This window comes from Anguilla anguilla, chromosome 19 (genome assembly GCF_013347855.1).
Source record: "Anguilla anguilla isolate fAngAng1 chromosome 19, fAngAng1.pri, whole genome shotgun sequence".
NCBI lineage: Eukaryota > Metazoa > Chordata > Actinopteri > Anguilliformes > Anguillidae > Anguilla > Anguilla anguilla.
In genome coordinates this window covers 2,186,096-2,205,778 of record NC_049219.1, presented here as the reverse complement: position 1 = coordinate 2,205,778, position 19,683 = coordinate 2,186,096, and the positions used below count along the sequence as shown (strand labels likewise).

General features: G+C 42.1%; 1 protein-coding gene across 1 annotated transcript in view; it reads right to left on the bottom strand.

The window, feature by feature from the left end:
* The window catches only part of LOC118219203 (NACHT, LRR and PYD domains-containing protein 3-like), a gene marked incomplete at its 3' end in the record, with an annotated part of 59,648 nt that overhangs the window by 17,649 nt on the left and 22,316 nt on the right, over positions 1-19,683 (bottom strand). The window contains exons 8-12 of the mRNA XM_035402197.1: positions 14,132-14,195; positions 12,076-13,553; positions 11,729-12,036; positions 7,148-7,321; positions 5,882-6,044 (exon numbers count right to left, since the gene is read on the bottom strand). Of these exons, the coding sequence (XP_035258088.1) occupies positions 5,882-6,044; positions 7,148-7,321; positions 11,729-12,036; positions 12,076-13,553; positions 14,132-14,195 (2,187 nt within the window). The remainder of the gene's footprint in view (positions 1-5,881; positions 6,045-7,147; positions 7,322-11,728; positions 12,037-12,075; positions 13,554-14,131; positions 14,196-19,683) is intronic.

Genomic DNA, 19,683 nt, shown 5'->3' with positions numbered 1-19,683 from the left:
CCACGGTCGGGAGGAAAGATGCAACATGTGGAGCCACATCCACTGATGTAGCTTGTTGGGGACCCGTTACCGAAAACTGGCGTAGCTATTGGGTGAGCAAAGGAATAAAAGCGAAGTACTTCTCTCTTGTTGTTGATTCAACCCCAGATTTAACCCATATTGATCAGCTAACACTTGTGATAAGATATGTCTCTCAGGAAGGTAAAGTCTTTGAGCGTTTTTTAAAATTCCTGCCCATATACAGTCATACCGGTGAGTCTCTTTTTCAGTCCGTTACAGACGTGCTAAATGACATGAATATTGATATAAATAATTGTAGGGGACAATGTTTTGATAATGCATCCAACACGTCAGGTGTGCACAAAGGACTGAGAGCCCGTATTCTATAAGTAAATCCTTTGGCTGAGTGGATACGTTGTGCAGCCCACTCACTCAATTTAGTCAGAGTGAACAGTGAAGATTGCTGCTCTGAAACAACCACATTTTTCAGATCTGTTCACTCTTCAATCTTTTCTCGGGATCACCCCGCCGATGGAAGGTTATGATGGATGGACTTGAGCCCAATGTTAACAAACGCATAGAGACTTTAAAGGGACTGTCGGACACGAGATGAGCCCATCACGCCCAGGCCACCAAAGCTCTCTGTGTAAACTATAAAAATATATTGAATTCGCTAATAAACATATCAGATGATGATTCTCAGAATGCTCTCACGCGTGACGAGGCGCGCTCTCTGGCTAACAAAATGAACCGATTAGAGACAGCTTTCTTGTGTATATTGTGGAACAAAGTATTACAAAGAATTCAGACAACGAGTACTATCCTCCAGAAGGTAGATGTGGATCTCGTTACGGCTGTGGATATGCTGCGATCACTGTCAGATTTCGTGGCAGGTTTATGCGACCAGTTTGGAGACCTGGAGACGCAGGCCAAGGAAATGGGAGGAACACAGGAATACAGGTCTGTGGTAACTCGGCAGGTGAAGAGAAAACGGAGAGCAGATGATTCCAGTGCACCTGACCGCATTCTAATTGGAGCTGAGAAGTTTCGTGTCGAGGTATTTTTAGTCATAATTGACAAGCTAACAAGTGCTTTGCAAGCAAGACATAGCCTAAGTCCTACACAGAGACTTGCGACTATTTCGGCTTTTTAACCCATCTCAAGAGCCTGTCTGTGTCTGAAATACGCGAAGCAAGCTGCAATCTTCAGAAAAAATATAGCACCGATTTACAGGATGTTTTCGAGGATGAGCTTGTTCAGTTCATTAAATTCTGCGACACAACAACTGACGGTCTGTCACCAAGAAACATGATGGTCTTACTGAGAGAGAAACAACTCCAAAGTGCTTTCCCAAACGTGGACATTGCACTCCGAATTTATCTCACTCTTCCTATTTCAAATGCCACCGAAGAAAGATCATTTTCCAAGTTGGGCATTCTTAAGAACGGACTGAGGGCATCCATTGAGGAAAATAGACTGAACGGGTTGACCATTCTGTCTATTGAGCATGATCTGCTGTGCCAGCTGGATATTAAGGATTTAATTAAGGATTTTGCATCAAAGAAAAGTAGGGAAAAGGCCTTTTAATGACATCACTGGTGAGTCAGATTTTTTTTTTTAATATGCTAGTTTAAGTCTTGAATATTATCGTGTAGTTTATAAACAAAAATGACTACGATATTCTATTCAGTGATGCCCATATGTATTTCTCATACAAATAGAATTAGAATGTTGTTTTTCTTTTGTGGACTGTTTGCCGTGTGATAAAACTGCTCAAATTTTGATTATCCTGCCGTTGTGTGTTTGCAGTATGACTATAATTGGCGTTCTTTTGTATGGCGTTGGTGTGTATTTTCCCATGACCTCTTTGCACTGGCTTATTATGTTGTCTTGTGTTGCGTATCTTTGCGTGCGTGCGTGCGTCGCCGCGGCGGGGGGGCCTCTGAGCTGCGTAGCCCAGGGCCTCAAGATGGGTAAACGCGGCCCTGATAATATCTCATTTTATGCTCAATATCTTCAGAAACGCCACAACCCTGTAGCACACACAGGTGTGTAATGTGAAGGAGTACAACTCATCTTCATCACAAGGTCAGCGTATGAAAGAGAGTGGGGTATATGTATGGATTTCATTATAGTTCATAGCAGGTAGTGAATAATGGGGATGGATGAGGACTGCAATATATGACAGAAGTGAATCCAGAGGTGGGCAGAAACCAGGCAAATGAAACTCAATAAAGCTAAATGTAAAGTTCTACATGTGGGAAATAATAACACAAGGCTAGATTACTTTATGGGAGGAACAACATTGGAATGTGCTCAATTTTGGGAGTAATAGTTGATCAAATCCTTTCAGGTTCTAGGCACTGTGCTGTTACAGTAAAAAAGCCAACAGGATGCTGGGATAGTAGTGAGTATAAATCAAGGCTCCAGAGTGCGACCATTTTGGGTGCACATGCGACCAAAATTCTGTCAAGTGCGACTAAACATTTTCATTGGTCGCACCAGTGCACCTGATATTTAGCAGGTCTGTCTCTCTGTGTGTGTAGCGTTATTTTTTGTTCCCACCAGCATTCTGCGAAGACCCGCCCCTACTCTGCCTCTGATTGGCTCTGACCCTGATATTCTTCTTCGCTGAATGCGGGTGGGGAAAAAAATAAGGCATGTGTGTATTAGTGATGTGCGGATCGCAGTTATATCCGCGGGCACCACGGTTAATCTGCGGATCGGGTGGGCCGAGTCATAAAAATTAACATTCTGATTAATAGCGGATGGGTTGTGGGTGGGTGAAATAACATCATTAATGAGGAAAATATTAATTACATTCTCTAAAATGTGAACATATTTTAAGATTTTTCGTCAGGCGCGAATTAGCAGACTAGACTCTCGTTGCGCCAATTGCGGCGTCCATTTGTCTTAAGCAGCAATGGAGGCAGAAAAGATCTGAGAGAAAAATAAAAAAGGAGAATTAAAAAAAGGAAGGGCAGAAAAGTTCCGTGTGGAAGCGATTTAGTGAATGACGAGTCAAGTGCAGGGTATGTCATATGCAACAGCTGCGAAATAATGAGAAATAGCGGTAATGTGTGATCGGGTGCGGGTCTCTAAATCGGAGAAAATAATTTGTTTGGGTGGGTGGCGGGTGGATGATTTATGCGTACATGCGGATTCGGATGACGTCAGAGCCCATCCGCGCATCACTAGTGTGTATGTGTGAAACCGCGCCCTGTACTCCTCCGGAAGCAGCGCACACTTTTATTTGAGTTATTTGAGTTTGATTTATTTATTTGAGTTTGTCAAGCACTTTAAACATGGGCACTTTTTAAGTTTATTTTTTAAACAATTGAGGTTATTGCCATTTCTTGTTTGTGCTGTGATTTAAATAAAGAAAAAACATTTATCTGCACCTTTATTCCTGTTTACAATCATTTCCATAATGTGTTAAGAAATTACCAATGTGTATGGGAACTGACAAAAAAGGTAACACTTAAAATGTATTATTACGGCGCCAAAAGGCGCGGTAAAATTTTTTGGGTCTAAATAAATTATGTGCTAGTGCACCTAAATGAAAAAGTTAGGCGCACCAGTGCATCCGATGTAAAAAGTTAGTCTGGAGCCCTGTAAATCCAAGGAAGTTATACTTATTTTATATAATACCTTTGTCAGACCACACTTAGTGAATTGTGTGCAGTTCTGGGGACTGTACTACAAGAAAGATATAGAGGATTTGGAAAAGGCTGAAAGAAGGGAAACTGCTTCCTGGTATGAAAGATAAATGTTTTGAGGAAAGACTTTAGATGCTTAACTTCTTCAAGCTTAGTAAAAGTAGACTCAGGGTTATTTGATTGTGTCTTTTAAATTCATAAAGGGGATCAACAGAGTGAACTACAAGAGATTCTTCAGGTTCAGCTCTGTTAGTATGACGAGGGGGCATAAAATGAAATTAGCAAAAGGTAAATTCTACACCGACGTTAGGAAGTATTTTTTCACACAGAGAGTAGTCACTGTGTAGAATAGCTTGGCGCATGTCATGTAGTAGAGGCAGAAACTCTGGGGGTTGTCAAGACCGGGCTTGATACGATGCTGGATACTATCTAGTTTGTAGGTAAACCTAGCACTAGTGGTAGGTAGGAAAATGGCGAGCATGTCGGGCTGAATGGCCTATTCTCGTCATTATGTTATTGTGGTTTGGGGATGGCTGATTTAAGCAGCCACACCTGCCCTGGGTCAAGCTAATTAGACCTGGCCAATTGGATAATTGGTTAAGAATTAGATAATTGGCCAGGCTAATTGGGCCCAGGAACAGGAGTGGCTGCACCTGTGCGTAGCGAGGTAATCACTGCGCACAGGTTAAATCTGCCATCCCCACTCACACGGGGAGCTTCGGTCATGACTGGGTTACATCTGCTCACTTTGGCTATAACATCTTGCCAAACCCTCGTGAAATAAATCTGGACTGTTGGAACATCATCTCCCTGTGTCTCTGTGCTGGAGGGCCCCAAAGAAAGCCACTTCGGTGGCCTGTGGCAGGCGTGTTTGCCACAGTGGCGCCCAACGTGGGGCTGCTCCGGCACAGCAAAGAGGCACAGGAGGGCCAGCCAGGAAGCACACTGGAGAAGGGGCAGCTGAGGTGTTCCCGACAGGGCTTCGGGTGGATCCTCCGGGCCAAAAACAGGGAGCGGAAGATGACCAGGGAGGGGAAGGAAGCGATCCTCAGCTGGGACGCTGAGGAGCTGCACCTGGCCGGGAAGGCAGGTCAGCTACGGGCGGTGCACGAGAGGTGGTCGCGCCGTGAGCTGGACTTGGCCGGGAAGGCGGGTCAGCTACGGGCGGCGCACGAGTGGTGGCCGCGCCGTTTTGCTTCTTTTCTCGTCCGTTTGGTTGTTTTTAGTTCTTTGTTTGGCCTGGTTGGTTTGCCCGGAGCCCATGAGGGGATAAGCCTGCAGCCGCCCGCCAGCAGAGCCGACTGGCGGCCACCACAGCCACGAGGGTTCCTGGTCCTCAGCGCCACAAGAAGGCCAGCCCACCAGCCCAGCCACCCCACCACAGCCCCTGGAACAGCCCAAGCCGGTGACGCCCCCACCAGCCAGCAGAGCAGCCCAGGACTTCCTGTGCTCCGGGAGGGAGGAGGAAGAAGGGCTGCCTTGTCGTCCGGGGGAGGGTCACAGTATGTACTGGACTGTTCCGGGGCCACCCACCCTGACTCTTTAGTGGAGTGGTTTTTTTTTTTTTTTTTTTGTCTTGCTTTGTTGGGTGTGCGGGGGGGGGGGGGGGGGGGGGGGGGTTAGGGATTCTCCCTGGCCTCAGTTTGGCGTTGGGGGTATGTGGTGTGGGGATGGCTGATTTAAGCAGCCACACCTGCCCTGGGTCAAGCTAATTAGACCTGGCCAATTGGATAATTGGTTAACAATTAGATAATTGGCCAGGCTAATTGGGCCCAGGAACAGGAGTGGCTGCACCTGTGCGTAGTGAGGTAATCACTGCGCACAGGTTAAATCTGCCATCCCCACTCACACGGGGAGCTTCGGTCATGACTGGGTTACATCTGCTCACTTTGGCTATAACATCTTGCCAAACCCTCGTGAAATAAATCTGGACTGTTGGAACATCATCTCCCTGTGTCTCTGTGCTGGAGGGCCCCAAAGCAAGCCACTTCGGTGGCCTGTGGCAGGCGTGTTTGCCACAGTTATGTTATTTTTGTTATGTTATGATAGATGTGAAACATTCAGTCATCACCTGTGACCTGATACTACAAACTCCACTGAAACCTTACGTTATGGTCAAGAACCACAAACCTGGCAACCCTATATTTCACTGCAGAGCCATAATCACTAATTCTATTTAGTTAAGGTCAAACAGTACACAGCACTACTCACCCCAGTGTCTGTAGTTTACAGTCTGGACTCATCAGTGCAGCACAGAGCAGCTTCACTCCTGAATCTCCCAGGTTATTGTTGCTGAGGTCCAGATCTCTCAGGGGTGAGTTTGATGACTGGAGAGCAGAGGCCACAATTTCACAGGACTTCTCTGTGAGGTCACAGCTGTTCAGTCTGCAAAAGAGAGTTGATTTATTATTGTATGTTTAAATAGCGCAATATCCTGTAAAATCTGATATGTGAAATGTAACAGAAAATCGTGTTGAGTGATGAAAAGTGATATTGAGGATCTGCAGATATCCACCCCACATTTGCTGCAGCTGTGCGTCAGCTGAACTTACTGTAAGAGACCCTTTGTGTCAGTTCTGTTCTTTCCTAACACAGCTAGGTCTATTACAGGATCCAGAAGAAACCAAGGGGAGATGTCAGACCAGCAGGTTGAAGAAGCCATGTCTTTTCCCCTCTAATTGTAGCTTTCTCCATTGCATACTTGCCCAATTAAAAAGCGCTTTTCTCCTCTTTCTGCCCTTGCACGTCCACTTCCCATGTGAAGTCAATAGGATGCTTAGCAGGGTGATCTACACTAGATCATGTAAACTTAATACACTTATGCGAAGCAAGTTTTATCCATCTATGCCTCAGTGGTGTTTCTCCCATCTCATTAGTAATGCAATAACTGGAGTTGTTCTGAGTGCCCCACAACATATCCTCAAAGCTCTTGCCTGTTTAACATGTGATGCCAGGAAGGGAATTGGGGTGCAGTCCACCAGGGGGCAGCATCGGCCCTACAGACGGGTATAGTTGCAGCTGTGGTTCATTGCAATCACATCACCTGTGGCCCATTACCTAACCATGGGCCCTATAAGAGGCCTAGCTTCCAGGCCAAGGGGAGGGTGCTTTTAGATGGTGTTTGGGAGCTGGGCTATGGACAGTATGGTGGGTTGGTGCCAGTTTCGGTTGGAGCGGCAAAAGGTACATATAATAACCCTGTGCTCAATATAGCAGTGAGGAGTCTCCTTGTGTTCCTGCTATATAATAAGCCTGTGTTCTATATAGCAATGAGGAGTCTCATTGTGTTCCTGCTATATAATGACCCTTTGCTCTATATAGGACAGTGAGGAGTCTCCTTGTGTTCCTGCTATATAATGACCCTGTGCTCTATATAGCAGTGAGGAGTCTCCTTGTGTTCCGCTATATAATGACCCTGTGCACCCTCTACCCTCTGCCTAGCAAGATAAGTAAAGGCAACTGCTGTTGAAGTACACAGCACTACTCACCCCAGTCTCTGCAGTTTACAGTCTGGACTCATCAGAGCAGGACAGAGCAGCTTCACTCCTGAATCTCCCAGGTTATTGTAGCTGAGGTCCAGATCTCTCAGGGGTGAGTTTGATGACTGGAGAGCAGAGGCCACAATTTCACAGGACTTCTCTGTGAGGTCACAGCTGTTCAGTCTGCAAAGAAGAGTTTATATATTATTGTATTTTTAAATAGCGCAATATACTGTAAAATCTGATATGTGCAATGTAACAGTAATCACATTGAGTGATGAAGAGTTATAATGAGGATTTAAGTTACTGATGCTCTGAGGAAAATGACTCCAACTGCAGCACTTTAGGCCTGAGAATCAGACGTCCTGTTGGACAAAACTCTGACAGTTCTACAGATGAAATTCTTACCCAAATGGCCCCCTTTCTTCTGACATTTGGCACAGATACAACCAAAAGTAAAGATGCAAGAAATAACACACATCTTTCAGGGTGGATAGTGAGTTAGGCTCTGCTTCTTTACTTTTTCTGGTAACTGTGACTAACTACCCACAGCATTGCAAGCCAACACACAGCCAGCACAATACAAAAGCCAGATTCACTTTAGAAACAAGAATGCAAAAAAGTGATCTGTTCACACATAACCAGGTACTGTAGTGCAGTCTGTCTGTTTTGCTGAGGTTATATATAACCATGTAGTGCAGTCTGTCTGTTCTGCTGGTGTTACATATAACCAGGTAGTGAAACCAAAGCTATGTAGGAACTGTTAATGATCCCTTTGAGTTCCTTTTGTTGGAATAGTGATACATTTGATGGTGCTGTCCAAGGAGACACCATTTAACTTTTTCCAGAGTTTAGGAAACTTCAGAACCTTGTACAGGCCAGACTTTAGCCTGAGATAAGCCACAGAATTACCTCAAAAACAGGCACTTTAACAGTCCCCTGAGAAGACCTCACCCTGACACCCATTATATCCTACAATTCCTCTACCTTCCTATTTTCACTCTGTCTACAGGCACTATTGGATTCTGGGTCAGCATACACCAGAATAAAGCAGAGACCAGGGTGGCACTACTGGCCTTCTAACATGGTGCATTTACTGCCTGACCTAATCTCACAATACAGTAACACAAACATTTCATTCATAACCACACTTGCCTCTCCCAAACCAAACCCAGCATTACATTAATCATAATGTTAAAAAAATATCTCATCTTCATGAACAATGTAAGAGGGGTACAGACTGAGCAGGCTCTCTCTGGTCATCTCCCACTCACAAATTATCTATGCATGGACTAGGGATAAAAGGGGGATTCTTCCCCCCTTTTGAAAAACATGGATTTGATTCAATCAACATTCGTCCTTAACTGACTGACATTTAAAAGGAGGGATTCTTTTTTCTACACAAACATAGTTCGAACTACTTCACCAAACTGAGTTAGATAAGAATAAGTGTAACACTTGTGTTTACTGGTCCAAGTCAAAGTTAAGGACAAATGTTAGTTCAATAAAGACCATAGGGGTGTCTGCATGGCTAATCTGCAAAAAATCAGACCTTGTTATTCTACTAATAATGCGGCTGACCAAACTCAGCTAAAAATTGGATTAATTAATATCAGATCACTAGCCCCTAAGGCAACTCTTGTAAATGAATTAATTACTGATCACCAAGTTGAAATCTTATGTGTAACTGAAACTTGGCTTAAAACTGTATATTGCCTTAAATGAATCCACCCCTCCTGGCGGCAGCTATACTCACATTCCCCGTCTGACGGGTCGTGGCGGTGGTGTTGCTCCTGTATATCATTCTAATCTTTTTGCTACTTTGAAATCTGGCTTCAAATGTAACTTTTTTTTAAGTGCTTGTTCTCAGTTTTGCACATCCAGACAAAAAAGCTGTCAGTATCCTTGCAATTGTATACAGGCCACCAGGGCCATACAGAGACTTTTTTCTTGAGTTTGCTGATTTCCTTTCCAGCCTGGTTGTTAATTCAGATAAAGTAGTAATTGTAGGGGACTTCAATATTCACATGGATAGTGAAGGCGATCCTCTCAGATCAGTACTCTTGTCTATCACTGAATCTATTGGCTTGAATCAACATATACACCAGTCCACAAATTCTCATAACCATACTCTTGATCTGGTCTTATGATACAGAAATAGCAAATATAGCAGTTATGCCTAAAAACCCTGAGCTCTCAGACCATTATTTAATTACTTTCCAACTTTCACAAGTCTGTCATGTGTCACCAGATCCTTCATTCTACCTTAGCTGTAAGCTTTCCTCCAGGACTGCAAATGCTTTTATTAATGAGCTCCCAGGCTCATTTGTGCACTGTGGGGATTTTCTTGGCTCCCACCCAAACACATACAAAAATGCAAGCATTAGCTCAATTGATCAGTTGACAGACAACATAAATTACATACTTTCCAGAACCCTGGATACTATCGCACCTCTTAAGAAGAGGAAAGTCCGCTATAAGAAATTAGCACCCTGGTACAATGACCATACTTGTGCTCTCCAACAAGCTTCACGCCAACTTGAGCGCAAATGGCGTTCTACTAAATTGCAGGTATTCCTCCAAGACTGGAAAGACAGTCTACTAACTTATACACATGCCCTCTCCACAGCACATTCCTCATACTTCCCTACTTTAATAGATGAAAATAGAAACAATCCTAAGCACCTGTTTAACACCGTTGCCAGGCTGACCAAGAATCAATTTGATCCATGTGCCTCAATATCATTTAGTAGCAATGACTTCATGAATTTCTTTGATGACAAAATTATAAAAATCAGGGTCAAGATTCAAAGTTCTCCTACCACCCCTCATATAAGGTCTGCCCTTCCATCCGCTCAACGCATGGATGCAGAATCTTCAGAAGAATCTTCAGAAAGACGGGCGGCCTATCTGAACTCTTTTGCTCCAATAGATCTCATGGAGTTTAATGCCATAGTTAATTCCTCAAAATCTTCTACTTGTCTTCTAGACCCTATCCCTACGAAGCTTTTCAAGGAGCTATTACCAGTGATTGGAACACCAATGTTACATATTGTCAATGTGTCTTTAGCATCTGGACACATACCACAGACTCTTAAACTTGCAGCCATCAAACCCCTTCTTAAGAAGCCAAACTTGGATGTGAATGACCTGTCTAACTACAGGCTTATCTCAAACCTCCCTTTCTTTCTAAAATACTAGAAAAGGCCATTTCAAAACAACTTGGTTCATTTTTGCACTCCAATCATATATTGGAAGTTTTTCCAGTCTGGTTTTAGACCCTCTCACAGCACTGAAACAGCCCTGGTCAAAGTACTCAATGACCTACTCCTCGCTTCCGACCATGGCTGCATCTCTGTACCTGTGCTTTTAGACTTAAGTGTGGTATTTGACACAGTTGATCACCTCATCCTTCTGGATAGACTTGAAATTCTTGTAGGCCCCCTGGGACAGGCACCCTCTTGGTTCAGGGTTGCTTTTTATCACTTGAGAAACATCTCAAAAATTCGGAAAATACTGTCCTTACATGATGCAGAAAAGCTAGTTCATGCTTTTGCTACTTCCAGATTAGATTACTGCAATGCTCTTTTGTCTGGATGTGCAAATTCCTCTCTGAAGGGCTCCAGCTAATTCAAAATGCAGCAGCTCGTATTCTCACTAGAACAAGGAGATTCGAGCACATCAGCCCAGTGTTAGCATCGCTTCACTGGTTGCCAGTTAAATTCCGAATAGACTATAAGATACAACTTCTTACCTTTAAAGCCTTACGTGGGCTTGCCCCTTTGTACTTAAATGATTTACTTCTTCCTTATATTCCCTCACAAACGCCCTGTTCGCAAGGTGCAGGCCTCCTTGTTATTCCTAGAATATCTAAAAGTACCATAGGTGGTAGAGCCTTCTCCTATCATGCTCCCCTCCTGTAGAACAAGTTGCCTGCCCATGTTCGGGGCGCAGACACTATCACCTTATTTAAAGCTAGGCTCAAAACATATATTACATTACATTACATTACAGGCATTTGGCAGACGCTCTTATCCAGAGCGACGTACAACAAAGTGTATAACCATAACCAGGAACAAGTATGACGAAACCCCTAGAGAGAAGTACCGGTCCAAGTACAGGGAACAACCGCATAGTTCAACTTGGACCCTGATGGTTAAACTGATTAACACTAACAACGAGAACGGCAACAACGCATATTTTTAGTCTCTCTTATATTTGAGGGGCTGGAGTGGGTGGCAGGCATAGCTATAGAGTCTCTGGTGGAGTGAGCGGTTAGTGCTGTCACTGGATCATCATTGGTAGTGCTGTGTTAAGCTGAACTGGTCATGGTCTGGTGATGACTGTCTCAAGCCTACCCTCATGGCTACGTTGGCCCCTGCCTCTGTTTCCCTTAGCTATGCTGCCATAGCCTTATTCTGCCGGGGTTTTCCTTATCGCACGTGGGCACCTCTATTTCTTCTGCTCTGCTTACTAATCTACCATTTGAACCCCCTGACAATGTTTTTTGTATTCTATTTTCACTTTAACTATGAAGTGTTTATAAAAACATGCTGTCATTATCTACTTTAATAATTACATAATACTCACATGGCCTTCCTGCAGTTCCTGAGTACTGGTAGCAGTCTCTGATAACCTGCTGCTGATGTGTTGTAGGTCTTCAAGTCAAATTCATCTAGGATCTCCTCTGACATCAGTAACACAAAGGCCAGGGCTGAACATTGGTGTGGTTCCAGCTTTTCATTAGAGAGTTTTCCTGATCTCTGGAACTTCTTGATTTCCTCCACTAGAGAGTTGTCATTCAGTTCATTGAGACAGTGGAACAGATTTATGATCCTTTCTGCTGAAGATTCTTTTTTGATCCTCTCCTTTATGTACAATACTGTTTCCTCAATTCTCTCTGATCTCCTTCCTGTCTGTGTCTGTGGATCTGGTACAGATGATCTGCTTCCTGTCTGCATCAGAAGTGTTCCTAAGAGAGTCTGAATGGAGTCCAGAGAGAGGCCTAGAAGGAATCTGAGGAAAAGGTCCAGGTGTCCATTCTTACTCGCTAAGGCCTGATCCACTGCATTTCTGTGTAACTCAGACAGCTGCACACTGTATCTCCAAGGTGTTGACTCTACTGCTCTGAGTACATTTCTGTTCGCATTTACACATGAATGAAACACAAACAAGGCAGCCAGATACTCCTGAATGCTCAGATGCACAAAGCAGTAGACCTTCTCCTGATCCAACCCACACTCCTCTTTAAAGATTTCTGTGCACACCCCAGAGTACACTGAAGCTTCACTGACACCAATGCCACTCTCTCTCAGGTCCTCTTCATAGAATATCAGATTGCCCCTTTCCAGCTGTAGAAAAGCCAGCTGCCCCAGTTTAAGGAGGATTTCTGTATCTGACTCTGAGATTTCTGGGTTTGTCACATCGGTGCCATGATACTTTTCATTCTTCACATTAGTCTGAATGAGCAGAAAGTGTGTGTACATTTCAGTCAAAGTTTTGGGCATTTTTCTATTGCCTACTTTACCAAACAGTGTCTCCAGTACAGTGGTAGAAATCCAGCAGAAGACTGGTATGTGACACATGATGTGCAGACTCCTGGATGACTTTACGTGTGAGATAATTCTGCTGGCCTTTTTCTCATCTCTGATTCTCTTCCTAAAGTATTCCTCCTTCTCTGGGTCATTGAACCCTCGTACCTCTGTCACCTGGTGGACGCACTTAGGAGGGACCTGATTGGCTGCTGCTGGTCGGGAGGTGATCCAGAGGAGAGCAGAGGGAAGCAGATTCCCCAGAATGAGGTTGGTCAGCAGCACATCCACTGATGATGACTCTGTTATATTACAGCAGATCTTATTGCTTTGGAAATCTAGAGGAAGTCGACACTCATCCAGACCATCAAAGATGAACACAACTTTGACTTCATCTTTAAAACTTTTGATCTCTTTCAGTTGCGGAAAGTAGTGCTGCAGAAGTTTCATGAGACTAAAATTTCTCTCCTTTTTCAGATTCAGATCTCGGAAAGGAAGAGTGAAGATGAAATCAATGTCCTGATTGGCTTTTCCTTCTGCCCAGTCCAGAATGAACTTTTGCACAGAGACGGTTTTCCCAATGCCAGCGATACCCTTTGTAAGCACAGTTCTGATGGGTCTCTCTTGTCCAGGTAAAGGCTTAAAGATGTCATTGCAGGGAATTGCAGTCTCCTGTGTGGTTTTTCTCTTGGATGCTGTCTCAATCTGTCTGACCTCGTGTTCATCATTGATCCCCCCACTTCCCCCCTCTGTGATGTAGAGCTCTGTATAGATCTCATTGAGGAGGGCTGGGTTGCCCTGCTTTGCTAAACCTTCAAATATGCATTCAAACTTCTTCTTCAGAGCAGTTTTCAGTGCCTGCTGGGCTCTATCTATGGATTTATCTGAGGAGAGGAAATATGAGAACCAATGTTTAAAATAACAGAAATAAACAAAAAATACTTATGCAGAAAGTTTTCACCTCTTAAGGTGTTACACACTTCTCACAGTGTGTTCTACACACAAAATGAAAACATACCAAACAATGAAAAAGGATTCAATTCCTTTATCACATTCAATATCTTAATTTTTCATAGTATGATGTGGTAAATATGGTCTTCATGGGTCATGTAGTAATTTAATCATCTTATAATTTTTATGCTCAGTGCTCATTAATCCTGGATGAAAAACAGACCAGATTTGAATCTCTTTCAGGGACATTAAATCTCATGTGCATTTGCTTGCCCCATAATCACTGATGGATGCTATATTTTAATTTGAACACCTTTGTGCACATGTAGTGTGTGATGTTTTCTATATGCAAGACTGTTGCAAGATATGCAAGATGTAAAACACTATTATGAAAGCGTAGTTGCTATAAATCAACAAAACATTACAAAACAATGTACTCTGTTATATTTGATTGCTAAGCTCATTTCAGCATTCAAATGGACACACAGTAGCAATGAGTGAAAACTCTTACTGTGCTGCTCATCTCTCTCCAGTGAGTCAGTGAGATCCTTCTGCTTCACAGGGCTGCTGGTTAGCTGTATTAGTGTGAAATAAACACATGAAGAGGTATGCTGTATCAGTGTGAAATAAACACATGAAGAGGTGTGCTGTCTCAGTGTGAAATAAACACATGAAGAGGTGTGCTGTATCAGTGTGAAATAAACACATGAAGAGATGTGCTGTCTCAGTGTGAAATAAACACATGAAGAGGTGTGCTGTATCAGTGTGAAATAAACACATGAAGAGGTGAGCTGTCTCAGTGTGAAATAAACACATGAAGAGGTGTGCTGTATCACTGTGTGAAATAAACACATGAAGAGGTGTGTTGTATCAGTGTGAAATAAACACATGAAGAGGTGTGCTGTATCACTGTGTGAAATAAACACATGAAGAGGTGTGCTGTATCACTGTGTGAAATAAACACATGAAGAGGTGTGCTGTATCACTGTGAAATAAACACATAAAGAGCTGTGCTGTATCAGAGAGAAATAAACACATGAAGAGGTGTGCTGTATCAGTGTGAAATAAACACATGAAGAGGTATGCTGTATCAGTGTGAAATAAACACATGAAGAGGTGTGCTGTCTCAGTGTGAAATAAACACATGAAGAGGTGTGCTGTATCAGTGTGAAATAAACACATGAAGAGGTGAGCTGTCTCAGTGTGAAATAAACACATGAAGAGGTGTGCTGTATCACTGTGTGAAATAAACACATGAAGAGGTGTGTTGTATCAGTGTGAAATAAACACATGAAGAGGTGTGCTGTATCACTGTGTGAAATAAACACATGAAGAGGTGTGTTGTATCAGTGTGAAATAAACACATGAAGAGGTGTGCTGTATCACTGTGAAATAAACACATAAAGAGCTGTGCTGTATCACTGTGTGAAATAAACACATGAAGAGGTGTGCTGTATCAGAGCCATTGAAACAATCAGATCCTTGCAATATGTCTCATGTTTTCTCTTGTAGGAAGGCCAGAACGGGGACAGATACTTTTAAACATAAAACATGGTCCAGAAAACACAAGATCCAAAGCCTCATGTTTGAAGTGCACCTTTTATCCCTGATTCGACACAACAGACCATGGTATTTTAATTGATAGGCTTGAAAATTGGGTTGGTCTCTCAGGCAATGTTTTAAATTGGTTTTATACATATATTACCGGGAGACAGTTCACTGTAAAGTTGAAGACCACTTCTCTGAGCATGTTAGTATGGACTGTGGCATCCCACAAGGCAGCATCTTGGGACCCCTCCTGTTCTCTCTGTATATGCTGCCTCTCGGAGATAATATTCACAGGCACGGGGTGAATTTTCATTCCTGTGCTGACGACACTCAGCTCTACTTGTCTGTGAACCAAGCGACCCAAACTGCCTCACTGACATTAATGATTGGATGAACAGTAATTTCCTAAATTTAAATGAGAATAAGACTGAAGTTCTACTAGTCGGTCCCAAATCAAAAATAAATTTAGTTCATTCAAGGCTGGGAACTTTGGCTTCACAGACAAAAACAGAGGTAAGGAATCTGGGTGTTATTATAGACTCTAATCTAAATTTTAATTCTCATATCAGCATGGTCACAAAGTCTGCCTTTTTCCATCTCAGAAATATAGCTACGGTGAGACCTTTCTTAAGGCAGCAAAACGCAGAGAGGTTGATACATAGCTTTGTCTTTAGCCGACTAGACTACTGTAATGCTCTGTTAACTGGTCTTCCAAAACATCAAATAAACAGACTTCAACTGATACAAAATGCTGCTGCCAGAGTTTTAACCAGATTAAAGAACCGGGATCATATCACCCCTGTACTACAACCCCTACACTGGCTCCCTGTATCTTTTATAATAGACTTTAAAATTCTCTTATTGGTTTTTAAACTTAGCAGATATGCTTTTCAGGTATGTGCCCGGTAGATCCCTAAGGCCTTCTGACTGTTCGAAGGATTGGGGCCAAGAGAAGTGAGGGGGCATTCAGTTTCTGCGGCCCTAGCCTTTGGAACAGATTGCCAGAGGGACTGCGGGGTTCTGCATCTGTGGACACTTTCAAAAAGAATCTCAAGACGTACCTTTTTAGCATTGCTTTTAGTTAGGGCATCCATATTCTTTTGTAATCATTTTAATCTTCTTAAATCATTTTATTAATTAATATATATATATATATATATATATTATGAGGGGCCAAACAGGAAATATTTAATGAAGTCTGATATATATATACATCATTTTGATATATATACATTGAACTGTGATATATATACATAATTTCTTAATATATATACATCAAAACCGATATATATCATCTTCATTTCTGATATATATATATATATATCATTTGGAACAGGCATATATTTGGGCATCCCATTGGGTCTTTATTAAGACATAATCAGTGCAATCTAAATTAATTTTTAATTGGATTGAGACTGAAAATTATATTATTATATTCTGCAAGAATTATGATGTGAATATAATAAGTGAGACAGTGAAATGTCGCTAGCTCTCCGATTTTAATACAGGCACATATTTGGTCCGCTTCTTATGGGTCTTCCTGGGGTTTGCCCGGGTTAATTAATGTGAGCCGTGCTGTTTCTGAATGAACTTCGCTTTTAATTTCAGCTACTGTATGCTTTGTGGTGAACGTGCTTCGCCCTTATTTTTTAATGGTACGCAATGGCTGACAGAGCCAGAGAACTTGTCCAAACACTTTTAGACAGTGACACATTTTTTGAAACACTTGCAAACGCATGTGGTAGACCTGACAATACAAATGCTCCACCACGAGTCAGCCATGCCCAAACACGCCACCAAACCACTGAGGATGAACGACGCTGAAGTTGGCTTCCGATTCGAAATTTCCGGTCCACCTTAAATCGGTTGCGGTATATGATTGGAGGGTTTCGTGTCATCCCTATTTTTTACAGTCTCTGGGTCATCCTCACGTATTTGCAAAGGTTATAATTTGCTTCTAAAAGAGACATACGGATCAAGAGAGAAACTGAACAAAGGTGGTAATGAGAATTTTTTAAAAAACTATTTTTAATTATGTTACGTTCACTTCACATGTCTTTTAAGACTACTATGGACAGATCAGTGTCACGCATATTGTTTTCTCCTCAAAATCTAATATTCTCACCATTGCATCAGGTGTGTATGAGAGAACAGGAAATAATGCACATCTGAAATGTTGTGGATGAAAAATCACTGCACCATATTCAAATAAAACTCCAAACTCTCTATATAAACAAATATATGAATTAAATCCTATTGAAAATTTGACATATTAGATTGTCATTTCTCATCAAAATTTAAAAGTCTGAAAATGTGACATTTAATTACGACAGAAGGGCTCCTGAAGTGGTCTACATCCTACCCAATTTCTGTGAAATTTTACTATTGCATTTTTTAATAATCCCACCTCAAACTTTTCATGTAATCCAATAGACACAAATTGAACAATATGAAAGTTTGGATAAGAATTTCTCCCCAATTGTAAAAGTTCACAAAATTCTGACACTTGTTCCTGGCAGAAGGGGTCCTGGTCTACATTCTACCCCATGTCTGTGAAATTTTACTGTAGCATTTTTTAATAATCCTACTTCAAACTTTCCATGTAATCCAATAGAGGTCAATTTAAAAAAGTGCATTTTTGTATTGAAATATCTCTCCAAAATTAAAAGTTCAGAAAATTTGCGCACTTGTTCCTCGCTGAAGGGGTCCTGGTCTACATCCTACCCCATTTCTGTGAAATTTTACTGTAGCATTTTTTAATAATCCCGCTTCAAACTTTCCATGTAATCCAATAGACGCCAATTGAAAAATATGAAAGTTTTTTTGTAGTGTCAGGTCTACCACATGCGTTTGCAAGTGTTTCAATAAATGTCTCACTGTCTAAAAGTGTTTGGACAAGTTCTCTGGCTCTGTCAGCCATTGCGTACCATTAAAAAATAAGGGCGAAGCACGTTCACCATGATCAAAAATGCTAATTCTAGTGACACCACGAGGTTCATTCCCATCCAGAGCCCGCAGTGATTAGATGTGTCTTTCCCTCTCGTTCACCTGGCCCCTTTTTTATACTCATCCTTTGTGTTGTAATATGAGGAATAAACCACGACGGGCAGTCCCGTTATTGGAAATAATGTAGGTCGTTTAACCAGCCTCGAAGTAGGCTACATTATTTTCCAATACCGGGACAGCCCGGGTGGGTTTATTCCACTTACACAACGGGTTACCAACAATGACTATACATGGTTACTTTTATATTTATTGATTTTTTATTGATTTAATCAGCTGAAAGTGAAATATTCTTCCGCGGGCGTTTGGGCATATTATTTTACCGTTGTCAAGCAAAACTCTGGTCGGTAGTTCCATTTGCACCGTTGTTAAGCAAAAACCTCTGGTCGTTAATTCTATGAAAACAATGATTCTATCAAGAAAAAATAGCCTAGTTCCTTCTCGTTTTATACCATACAGTATAGCACCAATTTTGGTCATTTTTGTCATTACATTATTTAATAAAACTGCATGAAACCGTAAGTCAATCAAATTCATCTCCCTAGCACTGTCTTACTTTTTAAATGGTGTGGTCGTTTTTCTAAGACCCTCTGAAACGGGTTTTCAATGCCAGCTAACTTTATGACAAGTTCGCCGTCACTTGTCACCGAGCCAATATTAAATTTCTTGGTTTTAGGTCAGAATGGTCTCACGGCATGCTTGTTATCCCGGCTAGCTAGCTAGCTAACTATTGAATTGTATTCAAAACAGCGGTTACTGTAAACGCAATCGTTCACAAACATACATATGGATGAAAATGCGTCCCGTAGCCATGAGTTAAATGCGGAACGTCTATTCTACTGTCTAAATAAGGGACGATTCTGATTTGCGCGATGACTGGCAACCGTAAATAAAGCTAGCGACAGTAACTAGAAATGTGATTCAAGGTTGCCTTCAATTGTGAAATTGGACATTGAAAAGAGGAGGGGATGTAACAATTCAAAAGCGGAAGAATAATGTTGCTGTTTAAACTGCTTTAGAATGCTGGATTTTGTAGCACATTGTGTGGGAAATAAATTTAGATGTACTAAAAAACACAAGCCCATTGTATGAGGAAAGATATGTAGTTAGAGAGCACAGGCCCAGTGTATATGGGAAAGGAGTGTATCAATGAGCACCAGCTGTCTCCCCCCTAACGTATCATCCGGCTAGCAAAGGAAGAAAGATACAGGTGGACCAAGGTCGACCTAGGCAACCAAAATGTGGGAAATAAATACAAATGTACTCAAAAAACACAAGCCTATTGTATGGGGAACCGGCAGCAGGGGAACGCTTCATACTAAATAGATACAATAAGAACAAACACGTAATACACACATAATTTCTGCCCTGCTGACTAAGCTGTATAAAGGCGCCTTTGTGAAACTAACGGAAGCTTCTGCCTTTTTTGGAAAATGTGTTATCAGAATATGTGACTTATGATAGAAGGGGGAGGGTGAGACAGGCGGGAGACGAGCACTAGGGAGGGGCTGA